The sequence below is a fragment of the Bombina bombina genome, chromosome 1 (genome assembly GCF_027579735.1).
Source record: "Bombina bombina isolate aBomBom1 chromosome 1, aBomBom1.pri, whole genome shotgun sequence".
In the NCBI taxonomy this organism is placed as follows: Eukaryota; Metazoa; Chordata; class Amphibia; order Anura; family Bombinatoridae; genus Bombina; species Bombina bombina.
Window position 1 is genome coordinate 1,386,435,697 of NC_069499.1, and position 18,483 is coordinate 1,386,454,179.

An 18,483-nucleotide genomic window follows, 5' to 3' on the forward strand; every position below is an offset into this window, starting at 1 on the left:
TTTATGGGCATGATTTTTACCACATGGCTGTCGTTTTTTTTTTTTTTTTATGCATAAAAACAGTTTACTGAGCTTCCCCACTATTGTAATAGGAGTGGGAGGGGCCTATTTTAGCGCTTTATTGCGCAGTTAAAATTTAGTCACAGTCTTCCTATTTCTTCCTCCATGATCCAGAACGTCTCTACAGAGCCCAGGGGTCTCCAAAACTAGTTTTGAGGGAGGTAATCAGTCACAGCAGACCTGTGACAGTGTGTTTGACTGTGATAAAAACGTTTATTATTTCAACTGTTATCCGTTTTGGGTATTAAGGGGTTAATCATCCTTTTGCTGGTGGGTGCAATCCTCTGCTAACTTTATACATTTTCTGTTAAAATTTGGTTGTTTTAACATATTTGGTTCATTGTTAATTCAAATGTGTCACATTTTTATGTTTTCTTAAAGGCGCAGTAGCGTTTTTTATATAGCTTGTAAATTTATTTAAAAGTTTTTTTCCAAGCTTGCTAGTTTTATTGCTAGTCTGTTTAAACATGTCTGACACAGATGAATCTGTTTGTTCACTATGTTTAAAGGCCAATGTGGAGCCCAATAGAAATTTGTGCACTCAATGTATAGATGCTACTTTGAATAAAAGTCAAACTTTATATATTAAGAAAATATCACCAGACAACGAGGGGAAAGTTATGCCGACTAACTCTCCTCACGTGTCAGTACCTTCGCCTCCCGCTCAGGAGGTGAGTGATATTGTGGCGCCAAGTACATCAGGGCGGCCCATACAAATCACTTTGCAAGACATGGCTAATGTTATGACTGAAGTACTATCTAAATTGCCAGAATTAAGAGGTAAACGCGATCACTCTGGGGTAAGAACAGAGTGCGCTGATAATAGTAGAGCCATGTCTGATACTGCGTCACAATTTGCAGAACATGAAGACGGAGAGCTTCATTCTGTGGGTGACGGATCTGATCCAAGTAAACTGGATTCAGAGATTTCAAATTTTAAATTTAAGATTGAGAACCTCCGTGTATTACTAGGGGAGGTATTAGCGGCTCTGAATGATTGTAACACGGTTGCAATTCCAGAGAAAGTATGTAGGCTGTATAAATATTTTGCGGTACCGACGTGTACTGACGTTTTTCCTATACCTAAAAGGCTTACAGAAATTGTTAACAAGGAGTGGGATAGACCCGGTGTGCCCTTTTCACCCCCTCCTATATTTAGAAAAATGTTTCCAATAGACGCCGCCACACGGGACCTATGGCAGACGGTCCCTAAGGTGGAGGGAGCAGTTTCTACTTTGGCTAAGCGCACCACTATCCTGGTGGAGGATAGCTGTGCTTTTTCAGATCCAATGGATAAAAAATTAGAGGGTTACCTTAAGAAAATGTTTGTTCAGCAAGGTTTTATATTACAACCCCTTGCATGCATCGCACCTGTCACTGCTGCGGCGGCATTCTGGTTTGAGTCTCTGGAAGAGACCCTTAGCACAGCTCCATTGGATGAGATTATAAACAAGCTTAAAGCCCTTAAGCTAGCTAATTCATTTATTTCTGATGCCGTAGTACACTTAACCAAACTTACGGCTAAGAACTCCGGATTCGCCATTCAAGCGCGCAGAGCACTGTGGCTTAAATCCTGGTCAGCTGATGTGACTTCTAAATTTAAATTGCTTAATATTCCTTTCAAAGGGCAGATATTATTCGGGCCCGGCTTGAAAGAAATTATCGCTGACATTACTGGAGGTAAGGGCCATGCCCTGCCTCAAGACAGGGCCAAACCAAAGGCTAAACAGTCTAATTTTCGTGCCTTTCGTAATTTCAAGGCAGGAGCAGCATCAACTTCCTCCGCTCCAAGACAGGAAGGAACTGTTGCTCGCTTCAGACAGGGCTGGAAACCTAACCAGTCCTGGAACAAGGGCAAGCAGGCCAGAAAACCTGCTGCTGCCCCTAAGACAGCATGAAGTGAGGGCCCCCGATCCGGAGACGGATATAGTGGGGGGCAGACTTTCTCTCTTTGCCCAGGCTTGGGCAAGAGATGTCCAGGATCCCTGGGCGTTGGAAATCATATCTCAGGGATATCTTCTGGATTTCAAAGCTTCTCCTCCACAAGGGAGATTTCATCTTTCAAGGTTATCAGCAAACCAGATAAAGAAAGAGGCGTTTCTACGATGTGTACAAGACCTCTTACTAATGGGAGTGATCCACCCAGTTCCGCGATCGGAACACGGGCAAGGATTCTATTCAAATCTGTTTGTCGTTCCCAAAAAAGAGGGAACCTTCAGACCAATCTTGGACTTAAAGATCCTAAACAAATTCCTAAGAGTTCCATCGTTCAAAATGGAAACTATTCGAACCATCTTACCCATGATCCAAGAGGGTCAGTACATGACCACAGTGGATTTAAAGGATGCCTACCTTCACATACCGATTCACAAGGATCATTACCGGTATCTAAGATTTGCCTTCCTAAACAGGCATTACCAGTTTGTAGCTCTTCCCTTCGGGTTAGCTACGGCTCCAAGAATCTTTACAAAGGTTCTGGGCTCACTTCTGGCGGTACTAAGACCGCGAGGCATAGCGGTAGCTCCGTACCTAGACGACATTCTGATACAAGCGTCAAGTTTCCAAACTGCCAAGTCTCATACAGAGTTAGTTCTGGCATTTCTAAGGTCGCATGGGTGGAAAGTGAACGTAGAAAAGAGTTCTCTAGTGCCACTCACAAGAGTTCCCTTTCTAGGGACTCTTATAGATTCTGTAGAAATGAAAATTTACCTGACGGAGGACAGGTTAACAAAACTTATAAATGCTTGCCGTGGCCTTCATTGCATTCAACACCCGTCAGTGGCTCAGTGCATGGAGGTAATCGGCTTAATGGTAGCGGCAATGGACATAGTACCATTTGCGCGCCTGCATCTCAGACCGCTGCAATTGTGCATGCTAAGTCAGTGGAATGGGAATTACTCAGATTTGTCCCCTCTGCTAAATCTGGATCAAGAGACCAGAGATTCTCTTCTATGGTGGCTTTCTCGGCCACATCTGTCCAAGGGGATGTCCTTCCGCAGGCCAGATTGGACGATTGTAACAACAGACGCCAGCCTTCTAGGTTGGGGCGCAGTCTGGAATTCCCTGAAGGCTCAGGGATCATGGACTCAGGAGGAGAGACTCCTTCCAATAAACATTCTGGAATTAAGAGCAATTTCAATGCTCTTCTGGCTTGGCCTCAGTTAGCAACTCTGAGGTTCATCAGGTTTCAGTCGGACAACATCACGACTGTGGCTTACATCAACCATCAAGGAGGAACAAGGAGTTCCCTAGCGATGATGGAAGTCTCAAAGATAATTTCCTGGGCAGAGTATCACTCCTGCCACCTGTCAGCGATCCACATCCCAGGCGTGGAGAACTGGGAGGCGGATTTTCTAAGTCGCCAGACTTTTCATCCGGAGGTGTTTGCCCAACTGCTTCATCATTGGGGCAAACCAGATCTGGATCTCATGGCGTCTCGCCAGAACGCCAAGCTTCCTTGTTATGGATCCAGGTCCAGGGACCCGGGAGTGGTGCTGATAGATGCTCTGACAGCCCCTTGGGTCTTCAACATGGCTTATGTGTTTCCACCTTTCCCAATGCTTCCTCGATTGATTGCCAGGATCAAACAGGAGAGAGCATCGGTGATTCTAATAGCGCCTGCGTGGCCACGGAGGACCTGGTATGCAGATCTAGTGGACATGTCGTCCTGTCCACCATGGTCTCTGCCTCTGAGACAGGACCTTCTGATTCAGGGTCCTTTCAAACATCCAAATCTAATTTCTCTGAGGCTGACTGCATGGAGATTGAACGCTTGATTCTATCAAAGCGTGGATTCTCGGAGTCAGTGATTGATACCTTAATACAGGCTAGGAACCTGTTACCAGGAAAATTTACCATAAAATATGGCGTAAATATTTATATTGGTGCGAATCCAAGAGTTACTCATGGAGTAAGGTTAGGATTCCTAGGATATTGTCTTTTCTACAAGAGGGTTTAGAAAAGGGTTTATCTGCTAGTTCGTTAAAGGGACAGATTTCAGCTCTGTCTTTCCTTTTACACAAACGTCTGGCAGAAGTTCCAGACGTTCAGGCTTTTTGTCAGGCTTTGGCTAGGATTAAGCCTGTGTTTAAGACTGTTGCTCCACCGTGGAGCTTAAACTTAGTTCTTAACGTTCTGCAAGGTGTTCCGTTTGAACCCCTTCATTCCATCGATATCAAGCTGTTATCTTGGAAAGTTCTGTTTTAATGGCTATTTCCTCGGCTCGAAGAGTCTCTGAGTTATCGGCCTTACATTGTGATTCTCCTTATCTGATTTTTCATTCAGACAAGGTAGTTCTGCGTACTAAACCTGGGTTCTTACCTAAGGTAGTCACTAACAAGAATATCAATCAAGAGATTGTTGTTCCATCATTGTGCCCTAATCCTTCTTCAAAAAAGGAACGACTTTTGCACAATCTGGACGTCGTCCGTGCCCTGAAATTTTATTTGCAGGCAACTAAAGATTTTCGTCAAACTTCTTCCTTGTTTGTCGTTTATTCTGGACAGAGGAGAGGTCAGAAAGCTTCGGCTACCTCTCTCTCTTTTTGGCTTCGTAGCATAATACGTTTAGCCTATGAGACTGCTGGACAGCAGCCCCCTGAAAGGATTACAGCTCATTCTACTAGAGCTGTGGCTTCCACTTGGGCCTTTAAGAATGAGGCCTCTGTTGAACAGATTTGCAAGGCTGCAACTTGGTCTTCACTTCACACTTTTTCAAAATTTTACAAATTTGACACTTTTGCTTCTTCGAAGGCTGTTTTTGGGAGAAAGGTTCTACAGGCAGTGGTTCCTTCCGTGTAAAGATCCTGCCTTGTCCCTCCCGTCATCCGTGTACTTTTAGCTTTGGTATTAGTATCCCATAAGTAATGGATGACCCGTGGACTGACTACACTTAACAGGAGAAAATATAATTTATGCTTACCTGATAAATTCATTTCTCAGTAGTGTAGTCAGTCCACGGCCCGCCCTGTTTTTACGGCAGGTCTAAATTTTAATTAAACTCCAGTCACCACTGCACCCTATAGTTTCTCCTTTCTCGTATGGTTTCGGTCGAATGACTGGATATGACGTAGAGGGGAGGAGCTATATAGCAGCTCTGCTTGGGTGATCCTCTTGCACTTCCTGTTAGGGAGGAGATATAATCCCATAAGTAATGGATGACCCGTGGACTGACTACACTACAGGAGAAATGAATTTATCAGGTAAGCATAAATTATATTTTTCTTACCTTAAAATTTGACTTTTCCCTGTGGGCTGTTAGGCTCGCGGGGACTGAAAATGCTTCATTTTATTGCGTCATTCTTGGCGCTGACTTTTTTGGCGCAAAATTTTTTTCTGTTTCCGGCGTCATACGTGTCAACGGAAGTTTGCGTCATTTTTGACGTTCTTTTGCGCCAAAAAGTGTCGGCGTTCCGGATGTGCGTCATTTTTGGCGCCAAAAGCATTTAGGCGCCAAATAATGTGGGCGTCTTTTTTGGCGCTAAAAAAATTATAAATCTTCATATTTATTTAAAATGGAATTTATTCGTTCTTTACTTTAAGAAGTCCTAATTGCATTAGAAATTGAGGATTCTAGTCCTCTTGATACTAAATCTAAACGTTTAGATAAGGTTTTTAAATCTCCTGTAGTTATTCCAGAAGTTTTTCCTGTCCCTGGCGCTATTTCTGAAGTAATTTCCAGGGAATGGAATAATTTGGGTAATTCATTTACTCCTTCTAAACGTTTTAAGCAATTATATCCTGTGCCATCTGACAGATTAGAGTTTTGGGACAAAATCCCTAAGGTTGATGGGGCTGTCTCTACTCTCTTCTAAGCGTACTACTATTCCTACGGCAGATGGTACTTCCTTAAGGATCCTTTAGATAGGAAAATTGAATCCTTTCTAAGAAAAGCTTACTTGTGTTCAGGTAATCTTCTTAGACCTGCTATATCTTTAGCGGATGTTGCTGCAGCTTCAACTTTTTGGTTAGAAGCTTTAGCGCAACAAGTAACAGATCATAATTCTCATAGCATTATTATTCTTCTTCAACATGCTAATAATTTTATTTGTAATTCCATCTTTGATATCATTAGAGTTGATGTCAGGTATATGTCTCTAGCTGTTTTAGCTAGAAGAGCTTTTTGGCTTAAAACTTGGAATGCTGATATGTCTTCTAAGTCTACTCTGCTTTCCCTTTCTTTCCAGGGTTATAAATTATTTGGTTCTCAGTTGGATTCTATTATCTCAACTGTTACTGGAGGGAAAGGAACTTTTTTACCAAAGGATAAAAAATCTAAAGGTAAATTTAGGTCTAATAATCGTTTTCGTTCCTTTTGTCACAACAAGGAACAAAGCCTGATCCTTCATCCTCAGGAGCAGTATCAGTTTGGAAACCATCTCCAGTCTGGAATAAATCCAAGCCTTTTAGAAAATCAAAGCCAGCTCCTAAGTACACATGAAGGTGCGGCCCTCATTCCAGCTCAGCTGGTAGGGGACAGATTACGTTTTTTCAAAGAAATTTGGATCAATTCCGTTCACAATCTTTGGATTCAGAACATTGTTTCAGAAGGGTACAGAATTGGCTTCAAGATAAGGCCTCCTGCAAAGAGATTTTTTCTTTCCCGTGTCCCAGTAAATCAGCGAATGCTCAGCATTTCTGAAATGTGTTTCAGATCTAGAGTTGGCTGGAGTAATTATGCCAGTTCCAGTTCTGGAACAGGGCTGGGGTTTTATTCAAATCTCTTCATTGTACCAAAGAAGGAGAATTCCTTCAGACCAGTTCTGGATCTAAAAATATTGAATCGTTATGTAAGGATACCAACATTCAAAATGGTAACTGTAAGGACTATCCTGCCTTTTGTTCAGCAAGGGCATTATATGTCTACAATAGATTTACAGGATGCATATCATGCATATTCCGATTCATCCAGATCACTATCAGTTTCTGAGATTCTCTTTCCTAGGACAAGCATTACCAGTTTGTGGCTCTGCCGTTTGGCCTAGCAACAGCTCCAAGAATTTTTACAAAGGTTCTCGGTGCCCTTCTGTCCTGTAATCAGAGAACAGGGTATTGTGGTATTTCCTTATTTGGACGATATCTTGGTACTTGCTCAGTCTTCACATTTAGCAGAATCTCATACGAATCGACTTGTGTTGTTTCTTCAAGATCATGGTTGGAGGATCAATTTACCAAAAAGTTCATTGATTCCTCAGACAAGGGTAACCTTTTTAGGTTTCCAGATAGATTCAGTGTCCATGACTCTATCTTTGACAGACAAAAGACGTCTAAAATTGATATCAGCTTGTCGAAACCTTCAATCACAATCATTCCCTTCGGTAGCCTTATGCATGGAAATTCTAGGTCTTATGACTGCTGCATCGGACGCGATCCCCTTTGCTCGTTTTCACATGCGACCTCTTCAGCTCTGTATGCTGAACCAGTGGTGCAGGGATTACACAAAGATATCTCAATTAATATCTTTAAAACCGATTGTACGACACTCAATGAGGTGGTGGACAGACCACCATCGTTTAGTTCAGGGGGCTTCTTTTGTTCTTCCGACCTGGACTGTAATTTCAACAGATGCAAGTCTTTCAGGTTGGGGAGCTGTGTGGGGGTCTCTGACAGCACAAGGGGTTTGGGAATCTCAGGAGGTGAGATTACCGATCAATATTTTGGAACTCCGTGCAATTTTCAGAGCTCTTCAGTCTTGGCCTCTCCTAAAGAGAGAGTCATTCATTTGTTTTCAGACAGACAATGTCACAACTGTGGCATACATCAATCATCATGGAGGGACTCACAGTCCTCTGGCTATGAAAGAAGTATCTCGAATTCTGGTATGGGCGGAATCCAGCTCCTGTCTAGTTTCTGCGGTTCATATCCCAGGTATAGACAATTGGGAAGCGGATTATCTCAGTCCGCAAACGTTACATCCGGGCGGAATGGTCTCTTCAACCCAGAGGGATTTCTTCAGATTGTTCAAATGTGGGGGACTTCCAGAAATAGATCTGATGGCCTCTCATCTAAACAAGAAACTTCCCAGGTATCTGTCCTGATCCAAGGATCCTCATGCGGAAGCAGTGGATGCATTGTCACTTCCTTGGAAGTATCATCCTGCCTATATCTTTCCGCCTCTAGTTCTTCTTCCAAGAGTAATCTCCAAGATTCTGAAGGAATGCTCGTTTGTTCTGCTGGTAGCTCCAGCATGGCCTCACAGGTTTTGGTATGCGGATCTTGTCCGGATGGCCATCTTGCCAACCGTGGACTCTTCCGTTAAGACCAGACCTTCTGTCGCAAGGTCCTTTTTTCCATCAGGATCTCAAATCCTTAAATTTAAAGGTATGGAGATTGAACGCTTGATTCTTAGTCAAAGAGGTTTCTCTGACTCTGTGATTAATACTATGTTACAGGCTCGTAAATCTGTATCTAGGGAGATATATTATAGAGTCTGGAAGACTTATATTTCTTGGTGTCTTTCTCATCATTTTTCCTGGCATTCTTTTAGAATTCCGAGGATATATTTACAGTTTCTTCAGGATGGTTTGGATAAAGGTTTGTCTGCAAGTTCCTTGAAAGGACAAATCTCTGCTCTTTCTGTTCTTTTTCACAGAAAGATTGCTAATCTTCCTGATATTCATTGTTTTGTACAAGCTTTGGTTCGTATAAAACCTGTCATTAAGTCAATTTCTCCTCCTTGGAGTTTGAATTTGGTTCTGGGGGCTCTTCAAGCTCCTCCGTTTGAACCCATGCATTCATTGGACATTAAATTACTTTCTTGGAAAGTTTTGTTCCTTTTGGCCATCTCTTCTGCCAGAAGAGTTTCTGAATTATCTGCTCTTTCTTGTGAGTCTCCTTTTCTGATTTTTCACCAGGATAAGGCGGTGTTGCGAACTTCTTTTAAATTTTTACCTAAGGTTGTGAATTCCAACAACATTAGTAGAGAAATTGTGGTTCCTTCATTATGTCCTAATCCTAAGAATTCTAAGGAGAAATCATTGCATTCTTTGGATGTAGTTAGAGCTTTGAAATATTATGTTGAAGCTACTAAGAATTTCCGAAAGACTTCTAGTCTATTTGTTATCTTTTCCGGTTCTAGGAAAGGTCAGAAGGCCTCTGCCATTTCTTTGGCATCTTGGTTGAAATCTTTAATTCTTCATGCTTATGTCGAGTTGGGTAAATCTCCGCCTCAAAGGATTACAGCTCATTCTACTAGGTCAGTTTCTACTTCCTGGGCGTTTAGGAATGAAGCTTTCGGTTGATCAGATTTGCAAAGCAGCAACTTGGTCTTCTTTGCATACTTTTACTTAATTCTACATTTAGATGTGTTTTCTTCTTCTGAAGCTGTTTTTGGTAGAAAAGTACTTCAGGCAGCTGTTTCAGTTTGAATCTTGTGCTTATAATTTCAGTTTTTTTTCATATAAAATTTAAACTTTATTTTGGGGGTGTTGGATTTATTTTTCAGCGGAATTGGCTGTCTTTATTTTATCCCTCCCTCTCTAGTTGACTCTTTGCGTGGAAAGATCCACATCTTGGGTAGTCATTATCCCATACGTCACTAGCTCATGGACCTCTTGCTAATTACATGAAAGAAAACATAATTTATGGTAAGAACTTACCTGATAAATTCATTTCTTTCATATTAGCAAGAGTCCATGAGGCCCGCCCTTTTTGTGGTGGTTATGATTTTTTTGTATAAAGCACAATTATTCCAATTCCTTATTTTTTATGCTTTTGCACTTTTTCTTATCACCCCACTTCTTGGCTATTCGTTAAACTGATTTGTGGGTGTGGGAGGGTGTATTTATAGCATTTTGAGGTTTGGAAACTTTGCCCCTCCTGGTAGGAATGTATATCCCATACGTCACTAGCTCATGGACTCTTGCTAATATGAAAGAAATGAATTTATCAGGTAAGTTCTTACATAAATTATGTTTTTCATATAACTGCATGTCATAGTTTCTACTATAAATAAGAATATGCACAGATACTGATCTAAAAATCCAGTATAAAACCTTTTATAAACTTACTTAGAAGCTCCCAGTTTAGCACTGTTGATGAGGTTAGGCTGGGACACCCACCGAAAGGGACTGGGAAACCAGAAACAGGCAGACACTCCCCCCTCCCCCATCTGCATATGAAAAGAAAGACAAACAGGAGCCAGCAATAGTCTGTATACATCTGACACTTTGGAGCTTGATCAGGCGTCTGAAAATCAGCACAAAAACATGTCAACATGGTTAAATACTGATTTTTTTTATATGTATTATAGATTAGTTTTTGTTTTTAGTACAAAGGGAAACTATAGTCAAAATTAAACTTTCATGATTCAGATAGATCAGTGTTTTTCAACCAGTGTGCCGTGGCACACTAGTGTGCCGTGAGAGATCCTCAAGTGTGCCACGGCAGACTGACAACAGTGTGACATATTTTTTAAACTTTGCTTGTTTTTTACTCCCAGTGCAGGGGTAGTTTGTAGGAGGCATGGCATAACAGCACAATACTTACAGTATGTGTGTGTTTGTGTGTATGTGTATATATATATATATGCTGTATTAGGCTACAATGTGTGATTTTCTTTTTAATTTTGGGATGGTGGTGTGCCACAGGATTTTTTAATGTAAAAAAGTGTGCCACGGCAAAAAAAAGGTTAAAAATCACTGAGATAGATCATGCAGTTTTAAGAGACTTTCCAATTTACTTCCATTATCTAATTGTGCACAGTCTTTTTATATGCACTTTCTGAGGCACCAGCTTCTACTGAGCATGTGCAAGAGCTCACATTGTATACCTATATGAGTTTGTGATTGGCTGATGGCTTTCATGTGATACAGGGGGCCACCAAATGCAAATTTTGGAATTTGTCAGGAAAAAAATCTACTACTTTAAAATTCATAGTAGGTGCTATTATATTATCTTTTTATTATGCACTTGTTGATTCTGCAATTTTACTGTAAGTTATGATCCTTTAAAGGGACAGTGTACTGTAAAATGTATCATTTTTTTTATGTTTTTCCAATGATCCTGTGTACCTGTTAGAGTTTATTAAACTGTTTAGAAAAAAAAACTTTAACTTTGTCATTTGAAACAGCTTTATTTTTTAAGGAAACCTGCCCCTATACTAAAAATATCAATACCGCAGTAATTGCTGCAGAAAAGCTATGTAAACACGTGGTATCAGAAGAAACCAATTCCCCTTTGGGAAGTGGGAGAGAGAGACTAATCCTTTTTAAAGAGTGTTTCGGTATCCGCTTTATATACAATGAACTCTTATCTGCTGTTTGCTTCAATATGTTGTCCCTTTAAAGTGTCGTAAAATATTTTGAGTTATGTGCATATTATAAAAGGTGAGGTAAAACAGTGTGTAAAAAAAAAAAAAGTGGATAAAAAGCTTATAAGTATTTTAATAAAATTTCAAAAATCTGCAAAATTACTTACACTTTAGTGTTGTCAAGTGTAGCCTGCTCCAACCCCCCACCCCCACCATTATCAGTATCCTAATCCAAACCTTTTGGTATCATGTAACAAAGTTTGCACCGGAGGATAATTACCTTTGCAAGTAAAGGGGGGTTGAGGAGGGACAGCAGGTACTGCTATTGTTTGTTGCCAAGAGGTTTGCTCGTTTCCATGGGGATAATGTCACACGCTTTGTGAAAGCTTTAGCATTAATTGTGCACTGCTTTAGTCAGGTCTAATGTTACTCAGCTCCCTACTGTGCACATTGCACAAGTGCATTCTGCGGAAGCTGTGGCCTGGATAGCACCTTCCATATATGAAATGGCCAGGAGGGATCTTGCTGCAAACAAAACTATGCCTAAATTTAAAGGGGTTAATGGGGGTTAAAATAGAAACCATTTTTGCAGGTAAGCCTTGGCTGCATTATATATTTAAGAAACTTTTGTTAGTTTTATACTGTTTTATGTCCCTTTAAGGAAGCTCCTCTATGGTAGGGCCACTGTTTATTAACATCACCTCTCTGTATTACCCTCCACACTCATACACATTCTTTTCTCTTTGTGTTTCTGTAGCTGGAGTTTGTCGGAAGTCTGGAGACAGCGGAGGAGGGATGTTTGTCATTAGTATCCTTTATAAAGTGTATGAAACACTAGTACTGTCTCATTTGTTTTTTATTAGATGTCTTCTGTTTGTTAGTGACTTAACCTGCCATGACAGATCTGCACAAGGCTGTAGCAATTACTGGCCACTGCTAACTTGGAATCTATTGTTCAGGAGAGGTAGGTATATTTCTCACTTTAGTTCCTCGCTTTTGACTTTTTTGCTCGCTGTCTCTATTCTTCATAGGTTTTCTTATCCCAAGATTCTGTTCTCACTTCTCTATCACTCAGTCTTTTTTCCCCCTCACTAATTTGTTTTATTTATCTAGCTGTGTAGGTTGATGGGATCAGTGCTAAAGAAATAGACCAACATAGCTTAGTCAGTTCACTATTTGCCTTATATGAAGAATGACACAGCCGGGACGATCACAGAATATAATCATTTCAGAAATACATTTTAAGACCAATCATAGAACTTAAAGGAAAACACACTTCTCTACTGCATTGTTATCCTATCCATTCTGTTGGAAGTTTGTTCCAGACAGCTTCCTCCTTTTCTATAGGCAACTATTTGATATGATATCTAATTCTCACTGCCCAATTTAAAATCTTAAAGGGACATACAGTTAAATATAGAAATGTGCATGAATGCATTTCAATTTAGAATGGAAACATTATTCTAATATACGGATATTTGTTTAAATGCTTCTAGTAAAAGTTATTTCTGTTTCATGAGCATATGTACTTATGCTGTGCATACCCTGTACACCTGCATTCAAACACTGCGCCTGCTCACAGATGAGACATTGTATCATTATTATTATTATTATCGGTTATTTGTAGAGCGCCAACAGATTCCGCAGCGCTATCATGACATTAAAGGGTTAATGAAACCACAAATTGTCTGATTCAGATAGAGAATACATTTTTAAACAAGCTTTCCAATGTATTTCTATATCAATTCTGCTTCATTATCTTGGTATCCTCGTTGAAGGGTGCAGCTAATGCACTCCTGGGAGCTAGCTGAACATATCAGTAAGCCAATGGCAATAGACATATATGTGCAGCCACCAATCAGCAGCTATTTCCCAGCTCATGAGCCTACCTAGGTATCCTTTTCAGTAATGGAACCTAGAGAACCAAGAAAATGAGATAATTGAAGTAAGGTTTAACCCCTTAGTGACCAGAGCACTTTTCCATTTTCTGTCCGTCTTGGGACCTAAGGCTATTTTTACATTTTAGCGGTGTTTGTGTTTAGCTGTAATTTTCTTCTTACTCATTTACTGTACCCACACATATTATATACCGTTTTTCCTCGCCATTAAATGGACTTTCTAAAGATACCATTATTTTTCATCATATCTTATAATTTACTATAAAAAAAAATGATAAAATATGAGGAAAAATGGAAATAAACACACTTTTTCTAACTTTGAACCACCCAAAATCTGTTACATATCTAAAACCACCAAAAAACACCCATGCTAAATAGTTTTCTAAATTTTTGTCCTGAGTTTAGAAATACCCAATGTTTACATGTTCTTTGCTTTTTTTGCAAGTTATAGGGCCATAAATATAAGTAGCACTTTGCTATTTCCAAACCATTTTTTTCCAAAATAGCGCTAGTTACATTAGAACACTGATATCTTTCAGGAATCCCTGAATATCCCTTGACATGTATATATTTTTTTTTTTGTAGACATCCCAAAGTATTGATCTAGGCCATTTTTGGTATATTTCATAACACCATTTCACCGCCAAATGCGATCAAATACAAAAAATTGTTCACTTTTTCACAAATTTTTTCACAAACTTTAGGTTTCTCACTGAAATCATTACAAACAGCTTGTGCAATTATGGCATAAATGGTTGTAAATTCTTCTCTGGGATCCCCTTGTTCAGAAATAGCACACATATATGGCTTTGGCGTTGCTTTTTGGTAATTAGAAGGCCGCTAAATGCCACTGCGCACCACAGTGTATCATGCCCAGCAGTTAAGGGGTTAATTAGGGAGCTTTTAGGGAGCTGTGAGGGTTAATTTTAGCTTTAGTGTAGTGTAGTAGACAACCCCAAGTATTGGATCTAGGCACATTTTGGTATATTTCATGCCACCATTTCACCGCCAAATGCGATCAAATTAAAAAAAACGTAAAATTTTTCACAATTTTAGGTTTCTCACTGAAATCATTTACAAACAGCTTGTGCAATTATGGCACAAATGGTTGTAAATGCTTTCTGGGATCCCCTTGTTCAGAAAGAGCAGACATATATGACTTTGGCGTTGCTTTCTGGTAATTAGAAGGCCACTAAATTCCTGTTTGCGCCTCACACGTGTTTTATGGCTAGCAGTGAAAGGGTTAATTAGGGAGTTTGTAGTGAGCTTGCAGGGGTTAATTTTAGCTTTAGTGTAGAGATCAGCCTCCCATCTGACTACATCCCACCCCCTGATCCCTCCCAAACAGCTCCCTTCCCTTCCCCCACCCCCACAATTGTCCCCCGCCATCTTAAGTACTGGCAGAAAGTCTGCCAGTACTAAAATAAAAGGTTTTTAAAAAGAAATGAATTTTTTTTTAAGCATATTTTACATATGCTACTGTGTAGGATCCCCCCCTTAGCCCCCAACCTCCCTGATCCCCCCCAAAACCGCTCTCTAACCCTCCCCTCTGCCTTATTGAGGGGCCATCTTGGGTACTGGCAGCTGTCTGCCAGTACCCAGTTTACAATAAAAAAAATGGCTTTTTTTTTTGTTTTTTTTTTGGTTTTTTTCTGTAGTGTACTTCCCCCCCCCCACCCCCCACAGACTAACCCCCACCACCTTGCTTATTGTTTAAAAGTTTTATTTTGATATATTTTTTATTTCCCATTTTCTGTAGTGTAGCGGTTCCCACCCGCTCCCCTCCCCGTGCACGCGCCCGCACCCCACCCTCCCGTGCCCGTGCGCGCCCCCAGCCACCCCCGCCCACGATCCCGCCCCCCTTCACATCCACATGCCATCGATGGCCGCCACCCCGCGCTCCCGGTCCGGCTCCCACCCACCAACGCAGGTAGCCACCGATCTCCGGTGCAGAGAGGGCCACAGAGTGGCTCTCTCTGCACCGGATACTTAAAAACGTTATTGCAGGATGCCTCCATATCGAGGCATCACTGCAATAACCGAAAGCAGCTGGAAGCGAGCAGGATCACTTCCAGCTGCTTTCCACACTGAGGACGTGCAGGTACGTTCTCAGGCATTAACTGCTTTTTTCTGAGGACGTACCCTGCACGTCCTCATTCGTTAAGGGGTTAAAATGTTTGGGTTTCATTCCCCTTTAATGATTGCATCATGCAAGAAAACCACTGCTATCTGAGCCAAAAATATGAATCACTAATAACTTCTACTAGAAGTATTTTTGATAATATAAGAATACGGTAAAAATGCTCCAGTCCAACTCAAAACTGAAATGTGCTCACACACATTTAAATTTTAACCATTATGTTCCTTTAAATTCCATATCTTGTCTTTTTAAAACTAACTTTCTTAATATTTTCCGTTATATCACCTTCCCTCCTCCAAACTACATAGTTTAACATCATTTTTTTTTTTTAAATGTTTTATTGTTTAAAAAAACCAAAACATTTTAGTCACAGGTTACAGAAATATTTATATCCTTCTGGAGTTCCTGTCAAATCTGAACAATTAAAGTAGGTGGGTTGGTCAATAATATATAGAGAGAATGTAAATAGCGATATCTTTTTATCTACAGGTTTGGCTCACGTTGTGCCAGGATTTTTCGCCTCCTCCTGCGCAAGAGACATTTGGAGCAGAAGCAAGTGGAAGATTTTGCTATGGTCCCTGCAAAAGAAGCCAAAGAAATGCTGTACAAGATGCTGTCACAGAATCTTGTATCTTTGCAAGTCAGTACCCCTCTATTCATTGTAGCCCTGAGCCAGTAGCCTTTATAAATATTACAACTAATTTATCAAACAGTCTCCTGTAGTGAATATGGAAGTGTGCTATTCAAGCAGCGTTAAAGGAACAACTGCTGGACACCAAACCCCAACAATTTATTTCATGGTTTGGATAGAACATACAATTTTGAACCATTTTGCAATTTATTTCTATTATCTAATTTGCTTTGTTCTCTTAGCAACTTTTGTTGAAAAGGATACCTAGGTAGTCTTAGAAGCTTGGAGCTAGATGCTGATTGGTGGCTGCACATATATTCCTCTTCTCATTGGTTTACCGATGTGTTTAGCTAGCTCCCAGTAGTGCATTTCTGCTTCTTCAAGAAAGGATAACAAAAGAATGAAGCAAAATTGATCATAGAAGAAATTTGGAAAAGATGTATGATCTATCTGAACCATGAAATAAACATTTCTTCTGTTAAGTGTGATCAGTCCACGGGTCATCATTACTTCTGGGATATTACTCCTCCCCAACAGGAAGTGCAAGAGGATTCACCCAGCAGAGCTGCATATAGCTCCTCCCCTCTACGTCACTCCCAGTCATTCTCTTGCACCCAACGACTAGATAGGATGTGTGAGAGGACTATGGTGATTATACTTAGTTTTATATCTTCAATCAAAAGTTTGTTATTTTAAAATAGCACCGGAGTGTGTTATTACCTCTCTGGCAGAGTTTGAAGAAGAATCTACCAGAGTTTTTGCTATATTTTAGCCGGAGTAGTTAAGATCATATTGCTGTTTCTCGGCCATCCTGAGGAGAGGTAAACTTCAGATCAGGGGACAGCGGGCAGATGAATCTGCATAGAGGTATGTAGCAGCTTTTATTTTCTGACAATGGAATTGATGAGAAAATCCTGCCATACCGATATAATGTCATGTATGTATACTTTACACTTCAGTATTCTGGGGAATGGTACTTCACTAGAATTACACTGTAAGAAGTACATAAAGCTGTTTAATAACTAGAAATTATGTTTAACGTTTTTGCTGGAATGTAAAATCGTTTTCATTTGCTGAGGTACTGAGTGAATAAATGTTTTGGGCACTATTTTTCCACTTGGCAGTTGCTTAATCTTTTTTCTGACAGTTTCTGTTCTCTCTCACTGCTGTGTGTGAGGGGGAGGGGCCGTTTTTTTGGCGCTTTTGCTACGCATCAGATATTTCAGTCAGCAGCTCATTGTATTTCCTGCATGATCCGGTTCATCTCTACAGAGCTCAGGGTCTTCAAAACTTATTTTGAGGGAGGTAATTTCTCTCAGCAGAGCTGTGAGAATTATAGTTGACTGAGACAAAAAACGTTTATTCTGTAATTTGTTTCCTGCTTTCAGAATTTGTTATCTTTGCTAATGGGATTAAACCTTTGCTAAAGTTGTGTTGTTTATAAGGTTTGAGGCTATAACTGTTTCAATTTATTAATTTTCAACTGTCATAGATCTTCTGTGCTTCTTAAAGGCACAGTACGTTTTTTAATATTATTCTAATTGAATTGTATTCCAAGTTGCAAGTTTATTTGCTAGTGTGTTAAACATGTCTGATTCAGAGGAAGATACCTGTGTCATTTGTTGCAATGCCAAAGTGGAGCCCAATAGAAATTTATGTACTAACTGCATTGATGCTACTTTAAATAAAAGTCAATCTGTACAAATTGAACATATTTCACCAAACAACGAGGGGAGAGTTATGCCGACTAACTCGCCTCACGTGTCAGTACCTGCATCTCCCGCTCGGGAGGTGCGTGATATTGTAGCGCCGAGTACATCTGGGCGGCCATTACAAATCACATTACAGGATATGGCTACTGTTATGACTGAAGTTTTGGCTAAATTACCAGAACTAAGAGGTAAGCGTGATCACTCTGGGGTGAGAACAGAGTGCGCTGATAATATTAGGGCCATGTCAGACACTGCGTCACAGGTGGCAGAACATGAGGACGGAGAACTTCATTCTGTGGGGGACGGTTCTGATCCAAACAGACTGGATTCAGATATTTCAAATTTTAAATTTAAACTGGAAAACCTCCGTGTATTACTAGGGGAGGTGTTAGCGCTCTGAATGATTGTAACACAGTTGCAATACCAGAGAAAATGTGTAGGTTGGATAAATATTTTGCGGTACCAGGCGAGTACTGAGGTTTTTCCTATACTAAGAGGACTTACTGAAATTGTTACTAAGGAGTGGATAGACCCGGTGTGCCGTTCTCACCCCCTCCGATATTTAGAAAAATGTTTCCAATAGACGCCACCACACGGGACTTATGGCAAACGGTCCCTAAGGTGGAGGGAGCAGTTTCTACTTTAGCTAAGCGTACCACTATCCCGGTGGGGATAGCTGTGCTTTTTCAGATCCAATGGATAAAAAAATTAGAGGGTTACCTTAAGAAAATGTTTTGTTCAACAAGGTTTTAGTATTGCAACCCCTTGCATGCATTGCGCCGATCACCGGCTGCA

The 18,483-nt window shown here is 40.5% G+C and overlaps 1 protein-coding gene across 1 annotated transcript in view; it reads left to right on the top strand.

Annotated features, from left to right (window-relative positions):
- The window catches only part of POLR3C (RNA polymerase III subunit C), a 97,263-nt gene that overhangs the window by 52,859 nt on the left and 25,921 nt on the right, over positions 1-18,483 (top strand). The window contains 5 exon segments of the mRNA XM_053704496.1: positions 12,065-12,077; positions 12,080-12,115; positions 12,210-12,229; positions 12,231-12,271; positions 15,835-15,985. Of these exon segments, the coding sequence (XP_053560471.1) occupies positions 12,065-12,077; positions 12,080-12,115; positions 12,210-12,229; positions 12,231-12,271; positions 15,835-15,985 (261 nt within the window).